The sequence below is a fragment of the Talpa occidentalis genome, unplaced genomic scaffold, assembly GCF_014898055.3.
Source record: "Talpa occidentalis isolate TD23 unplaced genomic scaffold, MPIMG_talOcc4v2.1 talOcc4.16, whole genome shotgun sequence".
Classification (NCBI taxonomy): domain Eukaryota; kingdom Metazoa; phylum Chordata; class Mammalia; order Eulipotyphla; family Talpidae; genus Talpa; species Talpa occidentalis.
In genome coordinates this window covers 79,966,588-79,992,231 of record NW_023601653.1, presented here as the reverse complement: position 1 = coordinate 79,992,231, position 25,644 = coordinate 79,966,588, and the positions used below count along the sequence as shown (strand labels likewise).

At 41.1% G+C, this 25,644-nt stretch overlaps 1 protein-coding gene across 4 annotated transcripts; it reads left to right on the top strand.

Annotated features, from left to right (window-relative positions):
• The first annotated feature begins 231 nt into the window (after window positions 1-231).
• Window positions 232-25,309, top strand: CBX5 (chromobox 5). Of its 4 annotated transcripts, none has more exons than XM_037514900.2 (5): window positions 232-371; window positions 15,416-15,594; window positions 20,118-20,304; window positions 23,259-23,359; window positions 25,032-25,309. In XM_037514900.2, exons 2-5 carry the CDS (start codon window positions 15,458-15,460, stop codon window positions 25,180-25,182), a joined length of 576 nt encoding a protein of 191 aa, XP_037370797.1. In that variant the 5' UTR covers window positions 232-371; window positions 15,416-15,457; the 3' UTR covers window positions 25,183-25,309. The 4 variants fall into 4 exon arrangements, with proteins under 4 accessions (XP_037370797.1, XP_037370795.1, XP_037370799.1 ...); XM_037514898.2 differs by lacking the exon at window positions 232-371 and adding an exon at window positions 591-700; XM_037514902.2 differs by lacking the exon at window positions 232-371 and adding an exon at window positions 13,555-13,627.
• The last annotated feature ends 335 nt before the right edge of the window (window positions 25,310-25,644 follow it).

Below are 25,644 nucleotides of genomic sequence, written 5' to 3'. Positions count from 1 at the left end.
TAAAAGTCGTTACATCCGACACCTCGGCCCCTCGCCGCGACGGCCGGCCCGGCGCATGTGTATAAAATGGCGAGCTGACGCAGGCGTCCTGAGACGTCCCCCCTGGCGCCGGCGCACGTGAAATGGCGGTCGGTAGGCCGCCGCGGCCCCACGGCGCCTGCGTGGTGGCGGTCGTGGCGGCCCGTTTTGCGCAAGCGTAATGGGCGGAGAAAGGGCCTGGTCTCAGGATTGGTCGCGCAGGCGCAGGGACGGATCCGTTTTGGCGGGCGGTTGGCGTTGCGCAGAAGGCGGCGGCGCTGGTGGCTTGTGGTGCGGCCTCACCACAGAGGAACTGGGAGGACGTGAGCGCGAGTGACCGGTTTCGATCCCAGGTAAGTGGCGGACAGTCTCGCCTGCCCCTACGAGGTCTTGAACCGACTCCAATTTGGCCCGTTATTGTGTGAAATGAATGGAGCGCGGGTGGGGGCCAGTGAGGGGAGAGCGGCGGGCCCGGCTAACCAATGGGCGGGCAGGGGCGGGATGTTTTATCCCTTTAGGTTAGGCCGAGCTTTGCAGCCCCAGAGTTTGACAGGCGGGTGCGACGGCCAATTGCAGCTGCCCGTGGCCGCCGACTGATCGGTCCTTGGGCCTTCGGAATGCGGGAGGCGGGTTTTCCCCGCCTGAGCGGCGTCTCGCGGAGCCAATGAGCACGGAGCGCGCGGTAGGTTGGGCTTCCCAGAGGCGGCGCTTCGGCTCCGGCGGGGACTGTGGGAGTCGGGCGGTTCGTGGACGGACCCGGTCCGGAGCCAGTGGGCGCGCCGCCTGCGCGAGGCGCTCGGGCGGGGCGTCCAATCGGCGCCCCAGAAGAGGGGGGTCTTAGGTTTGGGGGTGCGAGGCAGGGGAGTCGACGCCTGGGGTGGCGCGTGGCGGGCTGGGCCACAATGACTTCCCACGGAAGCCGCGGGGCCGCCGCCCTGGCAGGGGCGCCCCGAGTTCGGATTTCTCGCCCCTCGCCGGTGCCTCCCCCCCTTCACCCCGTCCCGGAGCTGGCGGGGGGCACGGGCGTCTTCTCGCTTTGAGGACTTGCCCCGGGAACGCTGCTTTGCGTGCCGGCGCGAGCGGGTGCCGCCGTCCGGCGTGGACGGTTGCCCGCGAGACCCGCGCGGGGGCGGCGGCCCTTCCCCGGGCGGGTGTCTGGGCCGCGGCCCCCCGACGGGCGCTGAATGTGGGGGCGCAGTGGCTTCCAGGGGGCTTGGGTGTCTAACGTTTCAAGTCTTTTCAGGGATGGTAACTGAGAGTAAAGTGGGAAAGTCAACTCTCGTGGTTTTAGTTATAACCCCGTTTCTCACCATCTCTCTTCTTGCACCTCCACGAAGTGCTGTTTTCCCCTTAAGAGCGTTCTCTGTATAAAAATGCAAATAAAAAAGGTAACTTGGGGGGAGTACTTAGTACTTGCTATAGGCGTCCTGCTCAGTGCCCTTCAAGCATCATCCATGTCCCCAGTGCCCTTACCTTGGTCTCATCTGTGAGGAACTTTTTCTCGCCTAAGTCTCTCTCTCTTTACACCATTAAAGATGGTCTAAGACCTTTCTGCAGCTCCTTTGAGGACGTCTGAATTTGGATAAGTAGGAACTTTCACAGATGAGTGATACTTATTGAGGGTGGTGGGGGCAGGAGGACTCATCCATCACCTGGATTATTCATTGTCTTTTGATAATATTTCTTCAAAGTTTATTTTACATTCAGTCCTCCTTGTGATTATTCCGAGATGGTTTAGTAAAATTAAAAAAAAAAATTGTTGCCTATTGGCTGTGTTAGTCTGACTACTCTGTTCACTAATTTAACACCCAAGGGGGAGAAATGTTTACTATAATCATTTCAATTACATACGAAGTGCACTTATGATTAGAGACTTTCTTGATATTGTACAAAAGAAAGGTGATTTTAGTTGAGCTTATAATGAATGGAGGAGAGATTTCCATGTTTTTCGGCACTTGCAAAGGGACAAACCTATTTTGTGTTTGATATAACATGCAGCTGCTAAAAACAAAGTGATAGCTGCTAAGGTAAGGGTATCTGTCTCTAATTGATGTAGGTTTGAAAGTAATACAGTCTTTATCTGTCACAGGGTTCCGCAACTTCAGCAGTATTCACATTTTGAGTCTAATAAATGCATCTCACCTACCTTCCTCCACATCTTCAGTTTTGGTGATCATTGTCTCCAAACATTGCCAGATGTTGAGGTGGGGATTGGGGGTGCTTGTGTGCAAAATCTTCCCAGTTGAAAAACCATAGATGTAAAATCGACTGACGCTTGAATTGATTATTTTGTCAAAATCTTTTATTTGACCAACTGGAAATAGAGGGAGAAGATGGGTCAAGTGTTAAGAAGTGACCTTTGGTAAATGGAGTGCTAAGTCCTAATGATTATCTCTTCAGATAGAGTGACCATTGTTCCATTGGATGAAAAGAATATCTCATTAAGGTTTTTAGCATTTCTTGAAAATGATACACAATTGAGTGCATCTTGTGTTTGGCTCCCTAAAATAATGACACACGTTTTTGAAAATGGGAAGCTTTGTTTTAGATTCTTACATTTTCACCTAATTTGAGTTTCTTTTCTCTACTGGGATTCTTTTGAATCGGTATCTCTCAAATTTTGGCGGTGTCCCGCAGTGAGAAATACATTTTACATAGATTCTGTACACACAGTTGAATCAAGTTTCACTATACAAGTAAATGTGCTGCAGCACACTGATATATTCTAATCAATAGTATACTATTTTCTTTAAAAAGCAGGTCAGTTTCTCTGAACTGATTTTGCAGTTGTGTACAGACCCACAGCCTGCGGGGCAGGCACAACTAATCTGTAGAATAGGTTACCAGATCATGCCACCTTAGACTGCTCTCTGAGTGGATTTCCTCCCATCTCCAGCTACTTGGATTTATAGACAGAGTAATCATTGGCCCTTTATTTGATGTTTTTAATAATGTATTTTAATTTGAAAGATTTCAAGGATCTGTATTGCTTGATTTACTGTGAATTCTCTTACAGTGTCATAGTTAATAGGCCTGACGAACATTTCTCTCTGGTTGAGGAAATTGTTGAAAGTAATTTTTCATAGAATTTCCAAGACTGTCACAATCTGTATTACAAAAATTATGTCTCAAGTACTTGAGCTTAGAACTTAAATACATACTGTTGCAGCCAAACCTAAAAGAATTGTTTATATGTTTCACTGCCTGGAAACCAGTCAGTGGGAAGCTTCATCTGGAATCTCTGGTGAGCAGGATGATGACTGGGGAAAGATAAAGAATATCCTTCTGAGGTGACTGGGTTTTTATATTTCTCGGAAAGCTGTGGTGGTGTTTTCAGAGAGCCCTTGATAGTACTAGAAAAGAGAAGAGTCTCCAGAGTACAAAGGTTCTTGATGAGGACTAGGGTGTGTTTTTGTTTTGTTTTGTTTTGTTTTTTGCTTTTTTGAAGAATTTTGTGTGAGCTCATCGCACCACTTATATATTTTATTGGAATAGCCCACCCCTGGTGAAGTCTTCCTTTCTTTGTCATTTTATATGTTCTATTTTTATTTCCATCCATCTTACATGAAATTGGGCCTAAAGCCAATTGTGTGCAGTGAATATAGATTTTAACAGCAATAAATTACAGTGCGAGATAGCACTGTAACTGACTTGGTATGGCTGCTATTTACACATTGTTATTCGTGAACTTGGACTCTGGGCAATCATCTTTTTTCCCTGACATAAACTTTGATTTTCCTTCCCTCCTAACAGGATGGCTTTAACTGATCATTGTACTGATGGGAAGGAGTCCAGGTCATCCTGAGAAGAGTTGGCTTGTGCAGAGTCCAAGACACAGATTTGTTGGATTTCTGTAAGCCACTCGAAGCCACATATTCATTTCTGATGACAACTTTACACTTGTGTTGGCAGAACACCCACAGTGACAACTGTTGCCTATGTTTAGTCTGTCCAGGAGCTCTACCAGCTAGTATGTTTGGGGAAAAACCTACACTATTCTTGTTAGCAGCTATATCAATATTAAACCTTTCTGAGTTTATGTTCTCAGATGTTCCTGAATTTTGGGGGTAAATTGCATCCTATGATTGCCTTTATTTACCCTTTGAGGTCAGGGATTAAAGGTTTTAGGGAGTTCTTTAGGTGTCTCGAAGTAAATTCTTTTTGGATCAGGGGTTGGTTTTATATATGTCCAGTTAATGATTTAAAACAATTTATTTCCCCTGTGCATTAGTTTCTTGGCTATTGTAATAAATCTAAAGCAACGGGAATTTATTCTTTCAATATGCTGGAGGCCAGAAGTCTGCAATCAAGGTGATGAATCCCCTCTGGAGACTCTGGGGGAGAGTTCCTTCCTTGCTTCTTCCAGCTCCTGGTGGTTCTCAGCCTTCCTTGACTTGTGTCCTCATCTCTCCCTGCTCTCTCTTCACATTTGTGTCTGTCTCAGAACTCCTTCACCTCTCTTGTAAGTATTGCATTTAGGGTCCACCCAGATAATCCGGGATAAACTTCTCCTTTAACATCTTTTAATCACATCTTTTGCTGTGTCAAGTTTGAGGGATTAAGATATCTTTGGGGGTTGTCATTCAGATCACTATACCCTAGTTCTCCAGTGCCTATCCAAACCTAATTTTTTTTTTAAAGGGAGTTATTCTAAAAAGAGAGACAAATGGAAAAAAAGGCTCTGGAATCCTGGGTTCTTTACCAACTTTTGCCATTAACTGGTGATGGAATCTTGGGTGAGCCATTTACTCTCTTTGGTCCTTGGCTGCTTCTATTATGTAGAAAGAATTGGCTAGGTGATAGCTAATAGCCAATTGTAAAGTGACTTCTAAATTGTCTTGGAGTTTGTTTTTAAAGTCAATAATTTTAAATGTAAGTCAAGAACTCATTGTAATATTTTGGGACGGTGTCGTCCATAATGGTGATCTTGCCTAGGACATGCAGGAGAGAAGACAGTTGTTGGCTTGGCATCAGCTCCTCAGGGTTTATTTCTTTATTTATTTTAAGATTTATTATTTATATTATTAACACAGAATAACAAACCTGTTTGTTAATTGTGTGTGTTTTCTAAAGAGAGTAGAATGAATTAGCTGGGCCATTTTTTCATGTTCTGATGAGGCTGTGGACTATAGGTTTCCTTTATAGTAAGAGTAGTTCATGAAAAAAAATAGTTTATCAAAGTGAAACAGCAACAAATTTTTCTACCTGAAACTAGGTCATGGAACTATTTTTTAAAACTTTCACATGCAGTCTTATGCTTCAGACTTATTGAGTGCCTGTTCCATTGTGCTTCATTGCTAGGAAGACTTCCAGGAGTGTGGGGTTGAGATCAGGTTGTTGAAAGGACTATTTCAAGATCAAGTTTTTATAACACACTCTTGTTATTTATTTCTTTATGAAGAGGTGGAATGAAATTGAATTCAGTCATTTTTCTGATTGTAATCTACATTTCTTTGAATAAAACCAGTTCATATCTGAGCCAGCAGACATAATTATGTCGGAATAAAACGCCCTGTACTGGAGAGGTCAACCAACAGGTTGGGAAATGGTTGTTAGTTTGGTGTCTGAGGCAAATCCTGGAACTCCATGTACCTTCCCTCTCATCCCTAAATCAGTAAGACTGACCTCACAGCAAGTTATGGAGGGTAATATACTGCTAATTTGTTTGGTATTTCACAACAATAAATTGTATCAAAGGATCTGATAAAACATAGGCAAACCTCATTTATATGAGTAGTTGGAGACAGATAAAACTTGCAGATAGTTTAGAAATTCATTACAGTTATTTTTAACTTTATCATCAAACATTTTGCCTATTCCCTCTCTATTTTCCTAAGTGTTTTCTTGTTCTTTTTCCATCATAGATAGATAAGAGGTAGGTTGGGCAGATAACTTAATACCAAGCTAGATGATAGAGAGATAAATCCATTAAGAGGACACAGCGATCCTAAACTTGACACAAATAATAATGCTTCAAAATACTTCAAAGTGAAGACAATTAGTAGATATCTGCAATTCTGTTTGGAGATAGCAGCACCCTCTTTTCAGTAATTAATAGAGCAAGTAAACAGAAAATAAGTAAGGAAATAGAAGACTTCGACAACACTGTCAGCCAGCTTGATATGTTTGATATAGAATACTCCACCCAGGGCCTCCCCTGGTGGCGCAGCGGTTGAGCGCTGGGCCTGTCTGTGGGCAGCCTCTGCAGCGCCAGTTCGTTCCCCAGCCGCCGGCGAGGGTCCCACAAAAAAAAAAAAAAAAAAAAGAATGCTCCATCCAACAACAGCAGAATGCATGTTATTTTCAAGAGCACAGGGTCATTTAACAAGATAGACCATCTTCTGTCATAAAATCTCAAAAGGATTCCACCATACAAAGTGTTTCCTGACTGTGATGGAAGTAAATTAGAAATCACTAACATGTTTGGAGAATCCCCTAGTATTTGAGAACTAAATAACACATTCCAGAGTAATGCATGGATCACAGAATGGATCATAATGACATTAGAAAATATTTTGAACTGAATAAAAATAAGACCATAGCAAAATTTGTGGAATCTAAGTAAAAGAATGCTTAGAGGGAAATGTATAGGATTGAATGCATCAAGTAAAGCAGAAGGGGTTAAGGTTAGTGACCTAAGTTTCTATCTTAAGAACCTAGAAAAGAAGAGCAAGTTAAACACAAGCAAGCAAAAGAAAGGAAATCATAAAGATAAAGCAGTAAGTAGCTGATGAAGGATAAGACAAAAACAATAGAGAAAATCAGTGAAACTGAAGTTAAGTTTATTTAAAAATAACCCATGCAACTCTGAGCAGGGAAAAAAAGATAACTACTATCAGAAAAAAGTGCAGACATTAAAAGTAACAAGGGAATTTTATGTATAGCTGGGCCAATACATTTAGTCTCTTAAATGAAATGACTCAATTGAAAAATAAATTACCAAGCCTTCACATGAAACACAGAACCTCACTAACCTTGTGTCTATTAAGGAAATGGAATTTGGAGTTAAATGCCTTCCCACAAAGAAAACTCCAGGCCACATGACTCCACTGGTGAATTTTACCAAACCTTTAAGGAAGAAGTAATACCAAATCTACCACACTTTTCCAGGAAATAGAAGGAGGGAAACACTTAGCAAAGCACTTGTGATATTTCAGTGTATCTGCTATCACTCATTTAATTTCCTTTTGCAAGTGTTTTCAGGCATTCCCACCCCCACCCCCAACAGACTGATGAGATAAGTAGGGCAAATAACAACACCCTTAAGGTTAAGTGAATTGTCCAGTTCAACTTTTCAGTGACCTAGATAGGATACTCCCAGTCCTGATCTTGCCACTGTTAGCGTGTTGTCCCTTTAGTAACTTTTTTCCTAACAGCCTGTGGACAAAGTGCTTAAACCATTTGCTGACTTTTCCAAGGAGAAACGTAAAATCTTCAGGCCTCCTTAAGTTGAAGACTGGACTAGACTGAGTGCCTGTGTAATGCTTGGTACTTAGTAGGTCCTCCATTGTTTATGGGGTTATAAACAATCAATTTTAGAGCAAGCATCAGAATTACTACATTAATCATCTCTTTGGCATTGGGACTATAGTAGGAAACTGGACAAAAAGAGAAACATCTTAGTTGACTTAAGTAACACATCAAAACACTAAGTGGAAGAGCTGGGTGGTCTGAAGTTGGCCACCCCTTTAACTTTATCTGATGGTGACCTTTCTTTGCATTTAACTATCAATATATATGAAGTGTAGAGCACACTTTGATGATACTGTAGCATAGTAACTCACACTTGAATGTCAATAGAGACACTTGCGAAGACCTGCAAAGTCCAATAATTTCTGGTATGGGTTTGTTTCTCCTGTCATCACCCATCACATTTTTTTTTTTTTAACAGCTTTTAAATTGCCACAGAAAGAAATTGGTCAGGATCATAATAAATGGCCAAGGAGCTGCCAAGGATTTTTTTTGTATGGATGGGAAAAAGTTCAATACAGGCTAGATTTTATCTAAATTAAATTTATATATCTAAATATTGAAGCAATGGCTTCAATATAATTCATGTTGCAAATACACCAAGGTATTGGCAGAACACAAAACTACGCCATATGGTTCAGGAATGTTCTCTTGTACTCCCTAAAGTTTTATGGCCTGAGATATTTTTATTTCAATTATATAAAACTCTTTTCTTGTCAGGATGAATTAGATTTTAGCATATCGATTAAATTTCTAATAGTAGTTAAATTAGAGATTTTAGTTTATTGTTAATGCAAATTAATTTTTATTTCTTGACTGTCTTCGCTAAACAACATATTGTTTGGGCTAGTGTAAAGTCTTCCTCAATACAGAGCATTTGTTGAAATGACCTAAAGGGGCCTTTGTAGCCCATATGCTGCCGCCAATGTCCAAACTGCAAGCTAGATGACAGCAGGGTAAGCACCGAGTCTTAATTTTATGACTGATGTTAGAAAAATGTTTTATGACCGTTATTTTATTTAAATTCTTCCTTTTTTTGAATATGATCTGCCAAAGTGGTATGTAAAAATCTAAGATACATGTTAATCTACTCAAGTGTTGCTGCTATTCAATTTGAAGATTTATGTGTGATGAAATCGCCAGGTTCTTCTTGAAAGGTGACAGAATCTACTAGTTGATGCTTCACCACGTTTAATTACGAGAGGCGTGGGTTGACGTTAACACCCACCTGAGATGGTAGTGCCTTGAGAGGAGGCTGTACATTCCAGGGATGGACTTGCTGGAAAGCTCCATCTGGAAGACATTTTTCCATAGTGGTGCCAAATTCTACTTTCTCATAAATCTTGCAACAGTTGGATATCTAATCTCTTGCCTGATGATGGGTTTAGGTGTGCCTAACTAAACTTAAAAAAGATTGACCCTTGAGAGAAGAAATTGAGTAGATTTTAATCAAGCAAAAAAACCCACAAATCCCATATAAAATCATTAGTTTGTGGGATTGTGGTCTGGTAATGAGATTTCAAGAACCCGTGTGACTGCTAAATATACCACTCAGCTGGGTTTATAAATCAGAACAGTTCTGAGAATTGAGTCCTGTGGTACACATTTATGTGTATTTTTCAATGGTGGTCAGAGTTTGAGGATCATATAGCCAAATACAAGTTTATAAGTTAAAGTTTATCTCTATTTATAATGTGTATGTTTTAATGTCACAAACAGGAGACTTGGATGATCAGCAAACAGGATAGTTCGCCCCAGAATATTTTTGTGGCTGGTTGAAAAAGTGCTTTGGCCTGGTTTTTAAAGGATCGCGAACTGGAGCTGTGTTAGCCAAAGGGAGAGCATTTCCTTTCTCACACTCCTCTCTATTAATAAAGTTTGTGTTGTCTATATGTGGCGTGTTAATGATAGGGGTGTTAACGACCACAGTTAATCTTCCTCCTCAGCTCTTTCCTAATCCAGTCTCTTAAATAGACATTTAAAAAGCTTTTAACTCTTGAATTGGGTGCTCATGGGCTTTTGGTGGAGGTGGAATGATAGTTATCACCCATTTAACAAAACCTGAGACAGCCAGGACAGCTGTAAATGTGCATCTCTTTGCTGTGTTTTTGTTAAAATGCCACATGGGTAATACTTTGGAAATCGTAAATCTGGTGGGAGAAAGCATCTCTCTAGAGAGTATTTTAATTTTATGCTGTATGTGTTACAAACCTAAAACTTGGTATTTCTAGATCCTTCAAGAGTAAGGAACACAGACCAGATTAAGATGGTTCTGTAAATATGGTTTCTTTTCATCTGCTTTATTCGCTACCATGAGGCTATAGCGAGGATGCCTAGAAGACAATGCTGCTTGCTGTAGCTGACAATTTTACCTCCACCTAAGGCACCGGCTTTCCCCAAGGGCCCTGGGGGGGGGGTTCTCAAGCCCCCTACCAAATTCACCCATTAGTCCCTTTTTAATCAATACATGTGATAGGGAGCTTTGCATCCACCCTCGCCCTTTTCTGCTCTTGAGCCTGGCTTTTTTTCTGGATGATTTTGCCTTTTAAGCGGGCTTATGGAATTGATACTGAAACTAAAATGAAGAAAGATCGCATTGATTATGCATTTTAGCATTTGTTCTACCACCTTCAAATAGGTCAGTGAGGCAAATTACATTGCAGTTTGGTTTTCATTCCTTTCTAAACAATACAAAGAAAGCTTAGAGAAAGATTCAGAACTATGTTGGATGTGTATTTTTGCTTGTGAGTAGTGATGAAAATAGAATGTGCTACGCTAAGATCTAAGAAAAGCCACCAAGACAGCTGGCATTGAAAAGTAGTGACTGGAGGGATTACGGGAGAACGTGAACTGGACAGAGCAGACATACTAGGGACCCCTTGCGGGTGGTTCTTCGGTTCCTTAATTTATTGGGTACTGCAAATAGCTAACCCATTACATCCGTTGTCCCCCTAGATTGCCCCAGCTTGCTGTGTTGCCCTCTAATTTCTGAGAACAGGCAGTTTTTACACATTTTTCTTTTACCCTTAGAATGTGTTTTTTTGGTCCCCCTTCTTTCTGCTTCACCTCCTCACCTCTTCCCTTTTTTTCCCTCCCCTCGGGAAGATTCATCTGTTAAAGAAGTCTCCTGTCAGCGATTTGGAATGTGGGTTCTGACTGTGCCTGACCGCAGAGCTCTTTGATGTTTTTCCAACACTGACTTCTCACCAGATCCCGGGTTTAGGTGTTTTTCCCCCAGCATTCAGAGGCCTGTAAAGGTGAATTTGCCTCTTGTCTCACGTCCTGATGGGCATTTAAATTGCTGGAATCTATCTACAGTTGTTGATGCATTTCCCAGCAAGTTCCTGTGTCTATTCAAGACAGGACTGAGCTGTTATGCCTGAAAGACTCTCTAGAAACTTGAGAAGCTGCTCACCCCTTCCCGTGGAGATTTCCACAAGGATAAGTTTGCGCTCAGAGACTCATCCTCTGCTCCTCCGTCATGGTATCGGGATTCTGCCTTAATCACTCCATCATCCTGCCAGCCATGTCTCATTTCTCATGCTGGAACGCTCCCTCCCAAGCTTAGTGGGAACCACCAGTCTTTATGCTTTATCTGGTCCAGTCTCTAGCTCTTAAATTGTCCGTCTGGCTTTGTGTTTCATTTGACCCTAATACACTGGGTCGCACTGTCTAAAAGAGAATTATGTCCCCTCCGATGTCTGAGTGCATTTCTCATTTCTTACTGCTGCTCCTGAGCAGATCTGTAACTTCAAGGTTAAGATAAGACACATTCCATCAGAACTATGTCGTCATCCTTGCCAGCTTCTGATCTGTGACTGTCCAGGAGATTTACAAGACAATTGCATGCCATTCTTTACAGAATATTATGGTTGGACTCTGACTCCTGGCATCAGGCCCAATTTGATTTGTCAGCTGTTACAAAATCCATTTCCCGAAGAGAAAGGGGCCGCAGTCTTGTGCTTTTTAAGCAGTTCTTAAGGGTGGAAAGGATGGAATAGCTCTATTTCCTGATGTAGAAAGAGGGATAGACTCTGGAATATTTTTGTCCCATTCCTCATTGATTCACTCCCCCCTTCCTCCCCTCCAAAAAAGTTTTATGCCTTTATAGAATTACTATTAATCCTTTCATTCTGTGGTCTCCATTGTTAATTTTGAGTTTTAAGGAATAAGAATTAAGTATTTACTTTTGAGAGAGGTTAACTGCTGGTCTCTGAAAGTTTATTGTTTTATTGGAAACTAGTTAACAAAGATACTCTTCCTTTTATTGCTCTCTCCTAGCATGTTACACTGCAGGAGTTACTGCGTGTGATATGGTTTGAGGGCTTAGGAATTTGGAAAGTTGCATATTTCCTGCTGCTGTTGTATTCGACCCCATGATATTTCTATAAACGCTTCTCTTTGGGGGACTTAACAGCTCTTTGGTTTCAACATAAACTTACTCTTTCACTAGGTGGTAGCAGTAGAGGTCTACTTGGCCCATTTTAGTGATTCTGAGGTTATATCTAAAATTTATTTGCTCAGTATCGCGTATTGTAAGTTAATCACAGAATTGGAACCCTGATCTAATTTCTTTGACATTGTTTTCATATCCTTTAACTACACAAAGTTTTCTTTTTTAAAAATTAGGCGTCGGGGCCTCTCCGGTGGCGCAGTGGGTTGAACGCCGCGCTGTGAAGCTGTCCTCAGCCTCTGTAGTGTGTGTTCGATTCCCGGCCAGCCAGGGAGATACCCACATGGCACGGCAGACCTCTCCTGTCTCGCCCGCTGCTCCCTCAGCACTGTTTTTGGTCGTGTGCCTGTTCTGTTCCCCACTCTGTCGCTGGTTAATTCTCTCACCCTCCCACGCCTCTGGCCTGTACCCCAGTTCTTGTATAAATAAAATAAATCTTTTTTTAAAAAAAGTTAGGAGTTGAAAAAGCAGTTTTTACTCCAGGATTTCCACTCTTAAGATTTCCTGGTGTAAAGATAATCCTCTATAATTGAAAATGTCTACTTTGCTTTCATCATACCCTATAGTTTCTCCTTAAACTAATAGCCAATTTCTGCTTTTTTCTCAGTCAGTTTCTTTGATTTTGATTGTTCCTTTTTCTTCCACTCTTGCAGCAAGGTACCTTTGTCTCTAAAAACCTGGATCTGTAAAGCAGAACAGGGTTTTGGAGCTCATATAATTTTAGAACCAGCAGAAAGGAAAATTTATGAAAACTCTAAGTCTCTATCTCTTAATTGCTGTCTTCATTTTCACAAGTACTAGGGATTGTTGATATATGCAGCTTAAAATTATATATTAATGCTTCACTTGGGTAATAATCATTAAAAATTGTTTCATAATAAGAACAAACTAACGAGAAGTGTTTTTAATTTAGCAGTAATGATTGTGACATCCTTTTCCCCCTAACAACTGGACTGGCTCTCTCCTCCCTTTTATTAAACTAAAGAATTAAATTTTTTTCCTGTGATTTCAGTTGAAAGGTTCTTTGGTAATGCTTCCAGATTCTGTATCCAGTCATCTCCCAAAGAAGGAAAGTTGCGTGGTACCTTTGGGATACTTCCCTCCCCCCCTTCCTGTTGTTGCGCCACCCCAACCCAAAACCCCAGGGACATACACTCAGGCATTGTAAATGAACTGTTCTGTGACAGATGGTAGAAAATGCCTTGTTTAAAGTGCTGCTGGTGGGCTGGATTAAGGGGTGGATGGTTTGTACTGATCTTGTTGTAGAAGGATCTAGCCTGTCCCCTCCCCCTTTTAGTAAGCTCTAATCCTGTTAGAGGATCTTAAAATGCTATTGATTAATTCCCAGTGCTCTTAAAAGAATAAACCCAGGTTTTGGATTGAAAACCCAAGGACCCATTCCCTTGAGCCCTGAATGCCAAGCCTCGAGGCCAAGGGAGGTACCTTCCAGGGCCTCCACCTAGTCCTCGCTGAAAGGGAAAGTTAAGCCATTTAACTTTTCCGTTTGCTTTCCCCCCCTTAGTCGAGTACGGCTGCCAGTTGCCATGGCAACGGAGTGGGACAGCTGCGCAGTGGCGCCCAGGCAGCTGGGTGGGGGCGGGGGAGCTGCCAGCCCGCCAAGCCCCGACTTGGGAGGGGAGGCCCCTCCTGTTAGCCCAGAGGGAAAGAAAGGACTGGGGCGATCCGGTAGGTAGAGAAGGGAACCCGGGTTCCTCTTCTAGCAGAGGGCTCTTCTGCATGAAGGTATAAAGAGATTTTCCTCTTCTCTCCCTCAAACTGAAGAACACATATGTAAATCCTTGTTTTTCCTGTGAGGCAGGGGAGGCCACAGCCACAATGCTTAACTGCGCGCCTCTAACCCGGGGCTGGTTTTAACCCCCGCGCTCCGACCTGGGCGGCGCAGCTCCCGGAAATTCCAAGGTGAGTGGGGGGGGTGGGGCGCTCTCCCTGGAATATGACATTTCCTGTCTCTGCTGAGGTCGGAGCCTGTTATTTGAAATAAATCATTTTTTCCTGAAGCCTAGGACTCTACAAAATTCGTGGAGAAATTCTTTTGAAACCTTACATTCTCCCTTACACCCCCTCAGCCCAATAAAGTGTTTTAATGAAAACTTGATTTTATTACAGGGCAGTGATTGGTATAAACAGGGTTTGTTTTTTTCTTTTCTTTTGGTGGCCAGACCTATTGCTAGTAAGTTCTGCCGATAGGGATTTCAACTATACTTGGAATAATTCCAGCAATTTTGCTAATTGGAGGTGTGTTGATAAATGTCACTTGAACAATTCTGAGATTAGTGGCCTCCCCTAATCCTGGGAATGATCTTCTGGTCAGGATGGAAATAGAGTATGTTAGAAAAAAAATCCTTGGAAGACTACAGCAAAATAAAAATGGAGTTCAGCTAAGAAAACAGTTCCTATCCCTCTAAAATTCAGACTGTAGGCACCATTTAACATGGTTAGGAAAGAATTCTTAAAAATGATTATGGTAACAACATAGAAATTTGAAAAACTAGGTTCTCTGTTGAGTACCCCCTGGTTGTGCATATTTCTCAGCTTAACTCAATTTCCATTTGTGTTGCCTTGCTTCAGCTTTCCTTGGGCCTGTGAATGGTTCCTCTGTGTTTTGAGGCTTCATGCTGATGTGAGTCTGGGGCCAGACTTCTTTCCTCCTCCTCTTCCTTTGGCCCAAAGTCAACTTCTGTGAAGGGGAGAGGTACCTTCTGAACTGTTTGGATTAGTTGAGCCTGGAGAATTGCTGAACAGTCTAAAGACTAATTTGGACTTTTAGGACTAAAAAAAAAAATTTTCTCCTCCCCACTTCCCTCCCATCATCAAATGAAAGAGAAGTTAATGTGTTTTCGATGTCAGCCTAGCTTTTGTGAGCTGATGGAAGCGCTAAAGGCACAAGTTCAGTTTGTTTAAGGGAAATGTGCCGTTCCCTGCAAGCCTGCAGAGATGCCTAAGCGGGCTTTTTCTGTGCTGCTCTCTTAGGAGGCTGGTCAAGCAAGATAGATGCTCAGAGCAAAGGTGCATTACATTTTGGTGCCTTTTCTCTTTTCATTTTTATGAAGAATCTTATTCACCTTGAGGGGGGAGATTTTCACTCTGTTGTGGGTCCTTTTCAATAAAGGTTTTCCACATTTTTCTTTTGAGTCCCTGGCTTATAAACAGATATTAAGTAGCCGGGAGTAACATACAACACTGCTTGTCTTGGAATCTGAAATTAGGAGAATTAGATCATTGCACCATCTAATACTTTTGGTTTGTTAGCTGAAGAGAAAGTTGTGGTTGGGAAGGTGGGAACTGACCCATTTTTTTTTTATTAAACTCTTAAGACTCATCCATAGAATGCTTCAAGACCCACGAGAAGGGTACGTGGCAATTTTGGGTTAGACCCCTGTACCCCATCAAGAAGCAGCAGAAAGTCTGAGCTCCTTACGTGGATTCTGACCATTTTGTCCTTCCCACTTGCAGGAACCTGGTGGACTTAGTCCTTCAGGTGGAACAGAGTGCGACATGGGAAAGAAAACCAAGCGGACAGCCGATAGTTCATCTTCAGAGGATGAGGAGGAATACGTTGTGGAGAAGGTGCTAGACAGGCGTGTGGTTAAGGGGCAAGTGGAATATCTACTGAAGTGGAAAGGATTTTCTGAGTAAGTGTCTTCTCTTAGGCTTTAGAATTCTGCAGAGTGAGACACTTTTGCTTTACTTGCTCATGAACTACCTCCATCTTTGACTTTTCCTTTCCCAACCTGCACTGCTTTCTTACTGTTCAGAAGACACAACAATAAATTAAACAGTCTACTTGTGGCTGGTGTTCTTGTGATAATGCTTTCAGAGGCACTGAAATGACTGGCTAGGAGGATAGACCTGGGTCCAGATTCTTGCTCTGCCTCTTATGAGCTCTAGATGACCTTGCTTACCTTCCTTAATCTTTTTTTCTCCTCAGTAAAATACGGATAAGAAATAGCACTTGTCATAGAGATGTTAGGTAGATGGATAGAGCGGACACATAAGCTTGTAAACTGTTACTATTCATGTAATAACTAAGTTAAGATACCTGAATTTAGCAAAAGTGGACATTATGTTCAATCCCATAGGTTTCCAAAGTGATTCTTGGTTCTCAGAAGTGCCCTAGCATGAAGCACTCATTAATGGGAGACTTAAATCTGAGACCACATCCCCCCTCCCCCCCACCAACATTTTATTTTTAAAAATTTAAAATATGTGACCGAGGCCAAATAAATTAAGTGGAATCTTAGCTATAGGTCAGGGAGCTTTAAGAACGATACTGCAGTGTTGACTAGACTGTCTGGTAGCCCAAAACTGACTTTATGCTGAAGTGCTAAAATATAGATTCTTTCTTTTGGAACAAGTAGAGCTAGGCACACAGAAGAGGTAGCTTGAAAACTGAAGTACGTGAAGTGTGTGTAGTCATTAGACATTTTGCCTCAGTTTCTGATTCTCTTGCCCTTTGTCTCACTAGGATGCCTGATAACAAAGAATGGATTGCTCAGAACCCCAGTGAACTGATAGCACTAGACTAGGTCAAAATAATACTTCAATATCAATAAACATTTTAATAAAAAATGAATGAAATCGGGCCTCCCCGGTGGCGCAGCGGTTGAGTGCTGGGTTGCGAAGCTGCCCGCAGCCTCTGCGGCGCCGGTTCGATCCCCGGCTGCTCCCCGGCCACCGGAGGAGGGTCCCACATGGCGCGCGGACCTCTCCTGCCGCCCGCTGCTCCCCTCAGCAGTGTGCTTCGGTCCTTCTGCCTGCTCTGCTCCCCGCTCTGGCTCTGGTGAATTCTCTCACCCTCCTGTGCTTCTGACTGTACCCAGTGCATGTATAAACGAAACAAACGAACAAACAAACAAATAAATAAATAAAACATGCCTCTATAAAAAAAAAAAAAAAAAAAAAAAAAGAATGAAATCATTTACATTATTTTTCATGCTCAGTCTTCAAAATCTGGTATTTTGTTGCACATCTCAGTTCAAACTAGCCACATGTGCTTAGTCGTGGCCATATTAATATCACAGCTTTAAAACTTTAAATATGCGAAGAGATTCAATGTTTTGATAGTACCTTTGGATAAAGGTACAAACCAGGCGCCTTGAGAGCATAGGTAAGATGATCTCATCACATGAACCATCTGGAACACTGCCGGTATTTTAGGTGGGGCAGTGTGTGCACTACAGGATGCTTAGTGTCTAGCACACAGCAGTAAGTGCCGGTCGCACAGCTATCAGAATATATCCTCCATAGTTCTAAAGAGGAGTGGTATCACATCATCCTCTGGAGATGACAGCAATGAGTTTGAAAGAGCTAGACCACTGAAATAGGAATTAAAGTAAAACCTAAAGATTTAAGGGTGTTTATTGGACCCATTGAATCACCATAGAAAATACTTGGTAATTTTGAGGGTGCTTGAAGCATTTATATCGGTAGTTGAACTACTAGTATCTTAGCATAGATAAAAGAGGGAAAGACTGGGCTTGGGGTAAGATGGATTAATAAACATTTGTCTTTATTTTGTCAAAAATACCCAGGGCTTCATGAGAGACTGGACCAAATTTTGCACCGTCAGCATTTCTACGACTATTTGTTAGGCAGTAGTCACATCCACCACGTGTGTTCTCTTTGATTCTCTTAACAGCCTTTAGAGGTATTTTTCAGTTTAACAGGTGAGGAAATTAGTGAAGTTATTTGCTGAAGATCACATAACTGGTAAGTGCTGGAATAAGATCCAGTATCAGATTTCTTTGACCCTAAAGCCCAGACTCTTTTAAATAATACTATGTTATTTTGGGGGGTAGAAAAAAGGGGTAATCCCATTAAAGAATTGACTTTCCTTGCTATCAACAGGGACTCCTACCCCCAAGTCTACTTGTTTATGTTGGCACATCTCTTGATTTTGGTGCCTCAGTTTCTTCTGGGACAACCAACTGCGTAGTCTGTCGATTTGGGGGAAAGTTAATGTATAAGCAGGTTTTTTTCTGATACAATAAGGTCTATGAAGGAGAAGCTTTCCACTTCTAGCTCAAATGATTTAGAAATGAAATTGTCTTGTGCTTAATTAAGCTCCCTTTACAGAAAGTTATGTAAGTCTACTGTATATATAAGATTGCTTCCATCACTCTGCTCCCTATTTGAATCGTTATGACATGTGTTCAAACCCTTCCATCTAAAGATACCTTATTTAAAAAAACAAATGTCTAAAAACGTATCTGGAATGAATAGTACATAAATGGAAAGATTTTTTTTCCTAAATCAATTAAGGGATTATAGAAAACACTTCTATAGTATACAAAGTATCTAATGTAAACTAGACCTTACTATATATAAAACCAAAAGAACCAGCTGCTGGCTAGGAACAAAGAGATGGCCAGTCTAGTTTTTCCTGCATAGGTGCGTTGCTTCCTTTGAATCCATAAACTTACCATACACTCGGTGGTTTGTTTTTTAACACCCATGCCAGGGGGCCTCCCTGGTGGTGCAAGGGGTTAAGACGCAACCTGTGAAGCTGTCCGCAGCCACTGTAGCATGAGTTTGATCCCCAGGCAGGGAGCTACCCACATGGCGCAACAGACCTTTCCTGTCTTGCCTGCTGCTCCCCTCGGCAGTGTATTTCAGTTATTCTGCCTGTTCTGTTCCCCACTCTGTTTCTGGTGAATCCTCTCACCCAACACACCTCTCTGGCCTGTACCCCAGTTCTTATATACATAAGTAAATCTTTAAAAAAAAAAAAAAAAAAAAAAGCAAACATGGGCCTCCCCGGTGGCACAGTAGGTTGAGTGCAGTGTTGTGAAGCTGTCCGCAGCCTCTGCAGCGTGAGTTCGATTCCCAGCCGGCCAGGGAGAAACCCACATGGTGTGGCAGACCTCTCCTGTCTCACCCACTGCTCCCCTCAGCAATGTCTTTGGTCCATCTGCCTGTTCTTCTCCCCGCTCTGTCTCTGGTGAATTCTCTCACCCTCTGGTGCCTCTGACCTGTATCCCAGTTCTTGTATAAATAAAATAAATCCTAAAAAATATATAAATAAAACTAAGTTTATAAATGTTTGCCCCCAGGATCTTAAAATAAAAGCATTTAAAACAAAACAAAACAAAAAAACAAAACCATGCCAGGAACAGACAACTTTGTGAATACCAGCAGTTTATTTTCCTTGTAGTACTACTTCCTTGATCCAAGTGTAATTAGATCCAGTTATTCAGTTTGAGGGTTTTTTCCTTATTAATATAAAAGTGTGTTTTGACTACCATTGACAATAGATGAGCCCAGTGTATTAAATTCCACTTCTGAGTCCTGTCCTTACGGTTTGCTATATTCAAATGATTTAAGATCTTCCCTTTTTTCTATGTAACTTTCCAATCCTCCAATCATTTGTTGACATTTCTTCAAAATATAATAAAAAAATAATATATTTTATATTTTAGAATGTAAACTAGGGTTGGATGAATGTTAAATTGTTATCTTTAGGATTTGCATAGATAATTACATGTGTGAAATCACAATTGAACTACTTGTAAAGCAGAATTCAAATTTGAGTTTTTAACTGTTTTATTGAGGTGTAATTTACATACCCTAAAATACATTGAAAGTGTACAATTCATTGATTTTTAATAAATTTATAGAGTTGTATAGTCATCACCAACACTCCACTTTAGAACATTTCATAACCTCCCAAAATTCCCTTCAACCCATTTGTAGTTAATTCCATGTCCCAGCCCCAAGGAACCACTGTTATGCTTTCCAAAAGTTTCTCAGTCTGTCTTTCCTAGACATTTCATATAAATGGAACTAGACAGTATATAATCTTTTGCGCCTGGTTTCTTTCACTTAGTATGTTTTTGAGGTTCTTCTGCTTTGTCTCATGTATCAGTATTTTTGTTCTTTTTTGTTACTGAATAGTATTCCATTGAATGGATATACCACATTATTCATTCACCATCTGATGGATATTTGATTGTTTTCTTTGGCTGTTAAAATGCTGCCATAAAAAATAGTGTGTGAGTCTGTTTGTGGACATATTTTTTTCATTTTCCTTGGGTTGATTCCTCTAATGAAATTTGTTGTCTCCTGTAGATTTCTTTCCTTTTCGCTTGTTGGTTCTTTAAAATTAGGCATTGTACTTTCTTCCTCATTCTTTTCTCTTTTCTCCCTTCTTGCCCAGGGAGCACAATACTTGGGAACCTGAGAAGAATTTGGATTGCCCTGAGCTAATTTCTGAGTTTATGAAAAAGTATAAGAAGATGAAGGAAGGTGAAAATAACAAACCCAGGGAGAAGTCAGAAAGTAACAAGAGGAAATCCAATTTCTCCAATAGTGCGGATGATATCAAATCCAAAAAAAAGAGAGAGGTAAGCTTCCTTTTTCTCATCACCTGTTCTGTACACGTCAATACACATTTATTTGGGTTCTTTCTGTTGTGTGTATGACCTATAAGGTGCAACAAAAGAGCTCCTGAAGTTGTGTTGACTAACTATAGCACCCCCTCCTGGCTGAGTGTGAAATGAATGTTATGTCTACTGAGTTGTGTTGATATTAGGGTGCTAACACTCCCTACAAAACATTCAGCTCCTCTCTGCCTTCTCCATAAAAGAAGGCTAAGTTATCTTAGAGAGGGAGGGACTACAGTGAACTTTTTTGAGAATGAAAAGGGGCTTTAAAATGCTTGCCACTTCACTTTTTCTTTTTCTCCCAAAGTTAACCCTTCAGCCCTTTATATTCTTTTTTTTAAATGAGTGAAACTCACCTGACGTACATTACCATTTTGAAGTATACAGTTCTGTGGCATGTATGTTTTCTTTAGATCCTATTATTTCTGCATATTCTGAATAAGAAATTAATTTTCGTCTTCCTTTGGAATCTTTTTGTTGTTCAGTTTTGAACGTGCGTTTGTGAAATTTTGAGTTGATTCGTTTGCAGTTATTGCCTCTCTTTTCAGCTATGGCTTTTCCATCTGTGTACATACACACACCGCAACCCCCAATTTCCATTATTTTCTTTTACTTCAAGGTTGTGAAACCTTTTATGGTGAAGAATGTATCACACCCTTAAAGTTTAATAAAATTAAGCATAAATTGCTTCTTAATCGTCTAGCACCACGCCGTACGCATTCATGTTTGGTGTCAATTTTCGTGGATACCCATCTTTTCAGAGCATTGCTCTCAGCCCTGGCTCCACGCTACAGTCCCAGGGAGTAGGAGTGTGGAGCTTAGGGACTTAAAATCCCTCCAGTGCCCAAGATGTACTCCAGACCAGTTAAATTCTAATTTTTACTGGTTGTACCTGGGTATGAGTATTTAATAAGGATTTACACAAGTGATTCTTAATCTCTGTAGGAGGGTAAAGAGAGACCAGCTTTCTAAAAAGAATTGAAATAAGAATGAAAGATTGGAGGCTGCAAGTGAAAGTGGACACTGCATGTGTGTGTGTGTGTGTGTGTGTGTGTGTGTGTCTTTGTTTCCCTGATTAATTTTATTTTCCACAACCTTATTCTTAAAGCTGTCCTATTCTGAGGAGGTCTGTATATTATTATGATACACTGTGCTGATAGGAATTTGAGAATGCTTTCTCTAAGGAGCCGTGGCTTGGGGTTTTTTTCTTTCTTCTTTTTTTTTTTTTGTAGTTCTTTGTATTTGGCTTTTGTCATTTGATTCATTTTCTGCCCAAGTAGCTAAGGAAAGAGAGTAAAAGCAAGCATAGTGCAAGACTTCTGACTAGCCACTGGTGGCATGCAGTGTGTATTTCCTCACCCTGAGGTTTCTGTCCTTCTTCAAAGGAGCGGTCTGGCTGAGAGCCACCGGCCAGTGCAGGGTTTCTCATTCCTAGGCCAGGTTCTGATGTTGCCAGCCTTGAAAGCAACCCGCACATGTCCTTTACATTGTAATGTGCATCTGGGGCCCCCGACAGCATTCTCAGCAGTGCTGGCGCCTGTCAGGTAGGCAGCTGGGAAGATGGGTGATTGTATGTTTTAAAGGTACAGGAGGGGATTGAGTTTCTTTCTTTAGACCATTGCAGAAGAAATTTGTTAGTCAGGCATTATGCCTGATTTAAGATTACTGCCTGTGTGATGATTTTAGCATTTTCCTCGCCTCGGCTCCTTTTCAGCAGCTTGAACATTTTTCTTTCCTTCCCTCCCTATGTGGCAAACTGTTTTCAGCCGCCAGCTATGATTTACGACTCAGTCCATGCGCCAGCATTCCAGCTGTGAGCAGCTGTGTGCACATCTGGGAACCGCCTCCCTTTAAGCGCCCCCAAAAGAGGCTATGTTTTGAGGCAGTATTTCCCCCTGGCCATGCATGGAATTTCCTCCCCAACATGGGTTCTGGTATCTTTGGGGGCCACCTGGACCTTGAATGCTTTGCATCTCTCAGAAGAAAACAAGGTGAATGTCAGATCAAAGAGATTTTATTATGAAATCAGGCATCAGAGATTTTGTTCATTTGCGCAGTCTCTCTCAATCTTGTGTGTGTTGCCACTAGATAAGCTTTCATTATCCTCCATAATATTAAGTTTTTTTATAATTACCTGGTTTGTATAAAATGTCACTGTTTGGCTCTGGTACCTGAATCAACCCCTGTGTTCCTTGTCTAGATGCATGATTGCATTTTCACCAAGTTTGAAAAATCCCCCAGAGAATTCTCAGTTTGTTTTTTTAAAACCGCTGGCCAGTTCTGCCCTCTAATACCAGCTGCTTGGCCACGTCAGGAGGGCCTGCATACAGAGCAGGGCCTCTTCTGCAAGCAATAGGTATTGCTGAAAGAAATTTGTGTCTTTTGGTAATCCCTTCAATCATTCTTCTGTTCTTTCATAAATGTTGATGATTGTGAAAAGCACTATTACAAGCTGACCATCGTTAAGGTGAACGAAAAGTCTAAAAAAATTAAAATTGAGTAAGGCGGTATGTTTGAAGTTTATAAGTGGAAAAGGGTCTAATTGGAGTAAACCTGGACTTGTTTCTCATCTCAGGAGCTACGGCCTAGTGGTAGACCATTTACAATGTTGGGAAGAATAGAACAGAGGAGTTTCTTAGACGATGGCTCCAGAATATGTTGTGGGATGTTGAAGAGCTGGGAGACACGTCTAATCCTTTGTAGGAATACTGAAAGGACAACGACATTTTGTAAAAATACCTATTGATCTCACTGTCAAAGACCTACCCAGTGTTGTATTCCTTAAGTTCTAAGAATTTTATGAATTGGTGACAAAAATGCTATCAGGTGATAGTAACTTCAGTTGTACTTTGTTGAACTGAGAAACGGGTTTCTTGTTCCCCAAGCTGTAACCTTTCTTCATCTCCTATTTATAGCAGAGCAATGATATCGCTCGGGGCTTTGAGAGAGGACTGGAACCAGAAAAGATCATTGGGGCGACAGATTCCTGTGGTGATTTAATGTTCCTAATGAAATGGTGAGAGACATTGTATCTCATGCTGTAATTATGTTTCTTTGTCAGTGACCTAAATTTGTTTGGAAGATAAGATGGCAGGACTGAGTATTTCCTAAGAATTTTGATTGTTGTGTGTCTTTTACCCGATACCAACTGTCAGTATTAATGGGAATTAAGATTAATTCTTGAGGATTAAAACTTGAATGTATTTAGGACATTTAGACATGTCTTAAATACATTCAAGTTTTAGCATTAAGCCAAATTATATTAGCCCATTTACCAGAAAGGGTTAGATTTGAGGTAGGAAGCCTATAACATGACCTAACCATTTATTTACACAGTTCTGAATCATTTACCGTCAGGCTATGCGCCTGTGGCCATGGGGTGGGAGTTGAGTGAGGCTTTCTGCCATCACCAAGCACCAAGACCACTGAGTAATGTCTCCAAGAGAAAAAGAATCTCAACAAAGAACATTAAGACTAATACTGGCCAAAGCACAAGTTATTTCATCCGGTAGAGGGAATAGCTCTTAGAGGAAAGCGTAGTTACTTCCCCACAATTTGGTTACTTAAAGACGGGGTGATTTACGGTGTGGCGCTCATTACTTCTCTTCCCAAGTGTTCTGGGCTTGTGATTTAAATTTCATCTCTAAATAGAAGGTTCATGCTACAGTGCCACTAAGGAAGTTAATTACCTTAAAAATTGTATTATTCTAAAGTTTAATATTTCATCTGATTGAAATTCTGTTGGTAAATTACTTAGAAGCCTGCATTTGAAGAATCACCAGTCTGTCAGAAGGAAGGAGCTATAGTGACTGCTTTTCCCACTCAGCATATGTGTGACTTAGGATTTACATGCACATATTAACTATCTTTGCAACACAGTCCAAATTTGCGTAGCCACTCAAAGCCGCGTCTTTCACCCCTCCTCCGCTCGCCCATAATACCTCTGTGAACTGAACATCTCGGTTCTCTAGAAAAGGAGGAAGTTGTCAGTGGAATTGTAACTTAATTTTTTTTTTTTTCTTAATTTGGAATCCTGGTTAAGAAACTAGCTAGATTTTTTAGTTTTATTTCATAGTAGCTCGTGTAACTTGGATAATTGATATTTGCAGCTAACTCCTGCTTTTCATTTTAGCACTAGATTCTGCATTGTCCTTTACTCTCCCTTTTAGAAGTAATGTTGCTGTAACCTGAATTTCTGTTTTCTTACTGTTCCATTTCTCACCAAGAAGACAATGAGTGTTTTAAAGGCCGCAAGATGAGGCGGTTAGAACCATTTTGTTTAGGTGATCTAGATACTGGCTTGCTTAATTTATGCTTAATCAGTAGGACTGAATGTAAGTTTCCTTGTGTTGACTCACGTGTTCATACAAAAAATAAAAATTATGGAAGCAGAGTTAATACAATTTAATTTTCAGTATTTTCAATTAAGCCTGCTGTTTTGTATCTAAGTTCTAGCTGGAAACGTGTTTCTGTCTGATGGAGTAGTTAAATGATATCCGCTAATATAATTCTTACACTGAAATTTCTCCTAGGAGGTACTGAACAGTTAGTGCCCGTTTCGACTTTGAAGTCAGGAGGTAAACGAACTCAAGTCAGCTAAATCCAGCTAATGATGGACATAAAGCTATGATTGGACAGGCTCATTCTTAAATTCCTCTTTTTCTAAATCTTGTGTTCTTTCTCTCCAGGAAAGACACAGATGAAGCAGACCTGGTTCTTGCAAAAGAAGCTAATGTAAAATGTCCACAGATTGTGATAGCATTTTATGAAGAGAGACTGACGTGGCATGCGTACCCTGAGGATGCGGAAAACAAAGAGAAAGAAACAGCAAAGAGCTAAAGGAAGGGTGGTCTCTGTCATTTCTCTTTGTATATAATACATTCACCTCCCTGCCTCTTCTCCCTCCTTCCCACCCCCTCTTCCCTAAACACATCCATAAAAAATGTGCTTATCACTGTGCTCCACAGGAGAAATGTTGGTATTGGTTCTCTTGTAACATAACTGATGGTCTGATTCATGATAAGTGTTTCTCTGTGAAGATCAGGCCTTTACATACTGTGTGTAAGTCCCACAATTTTTTCCTTTGCCCTAATCTCTTCCTTCTCCCTTGTGACCTCAAGATGAATTTTAACTTTTTAATCACCTTAGAGTCTTGATCTTTTCAGGATTGGTTGCATTTTAGATTGGGAGGTTTTGTTGCAATTATGATAAATTTTGGTTTCTTGTTTTGGATTTTAGAACATGTTGATGACCTTTGTTTTGAGGTGTTGGGATGGAAAAGTCGTTGCCCATCTTTTTAAA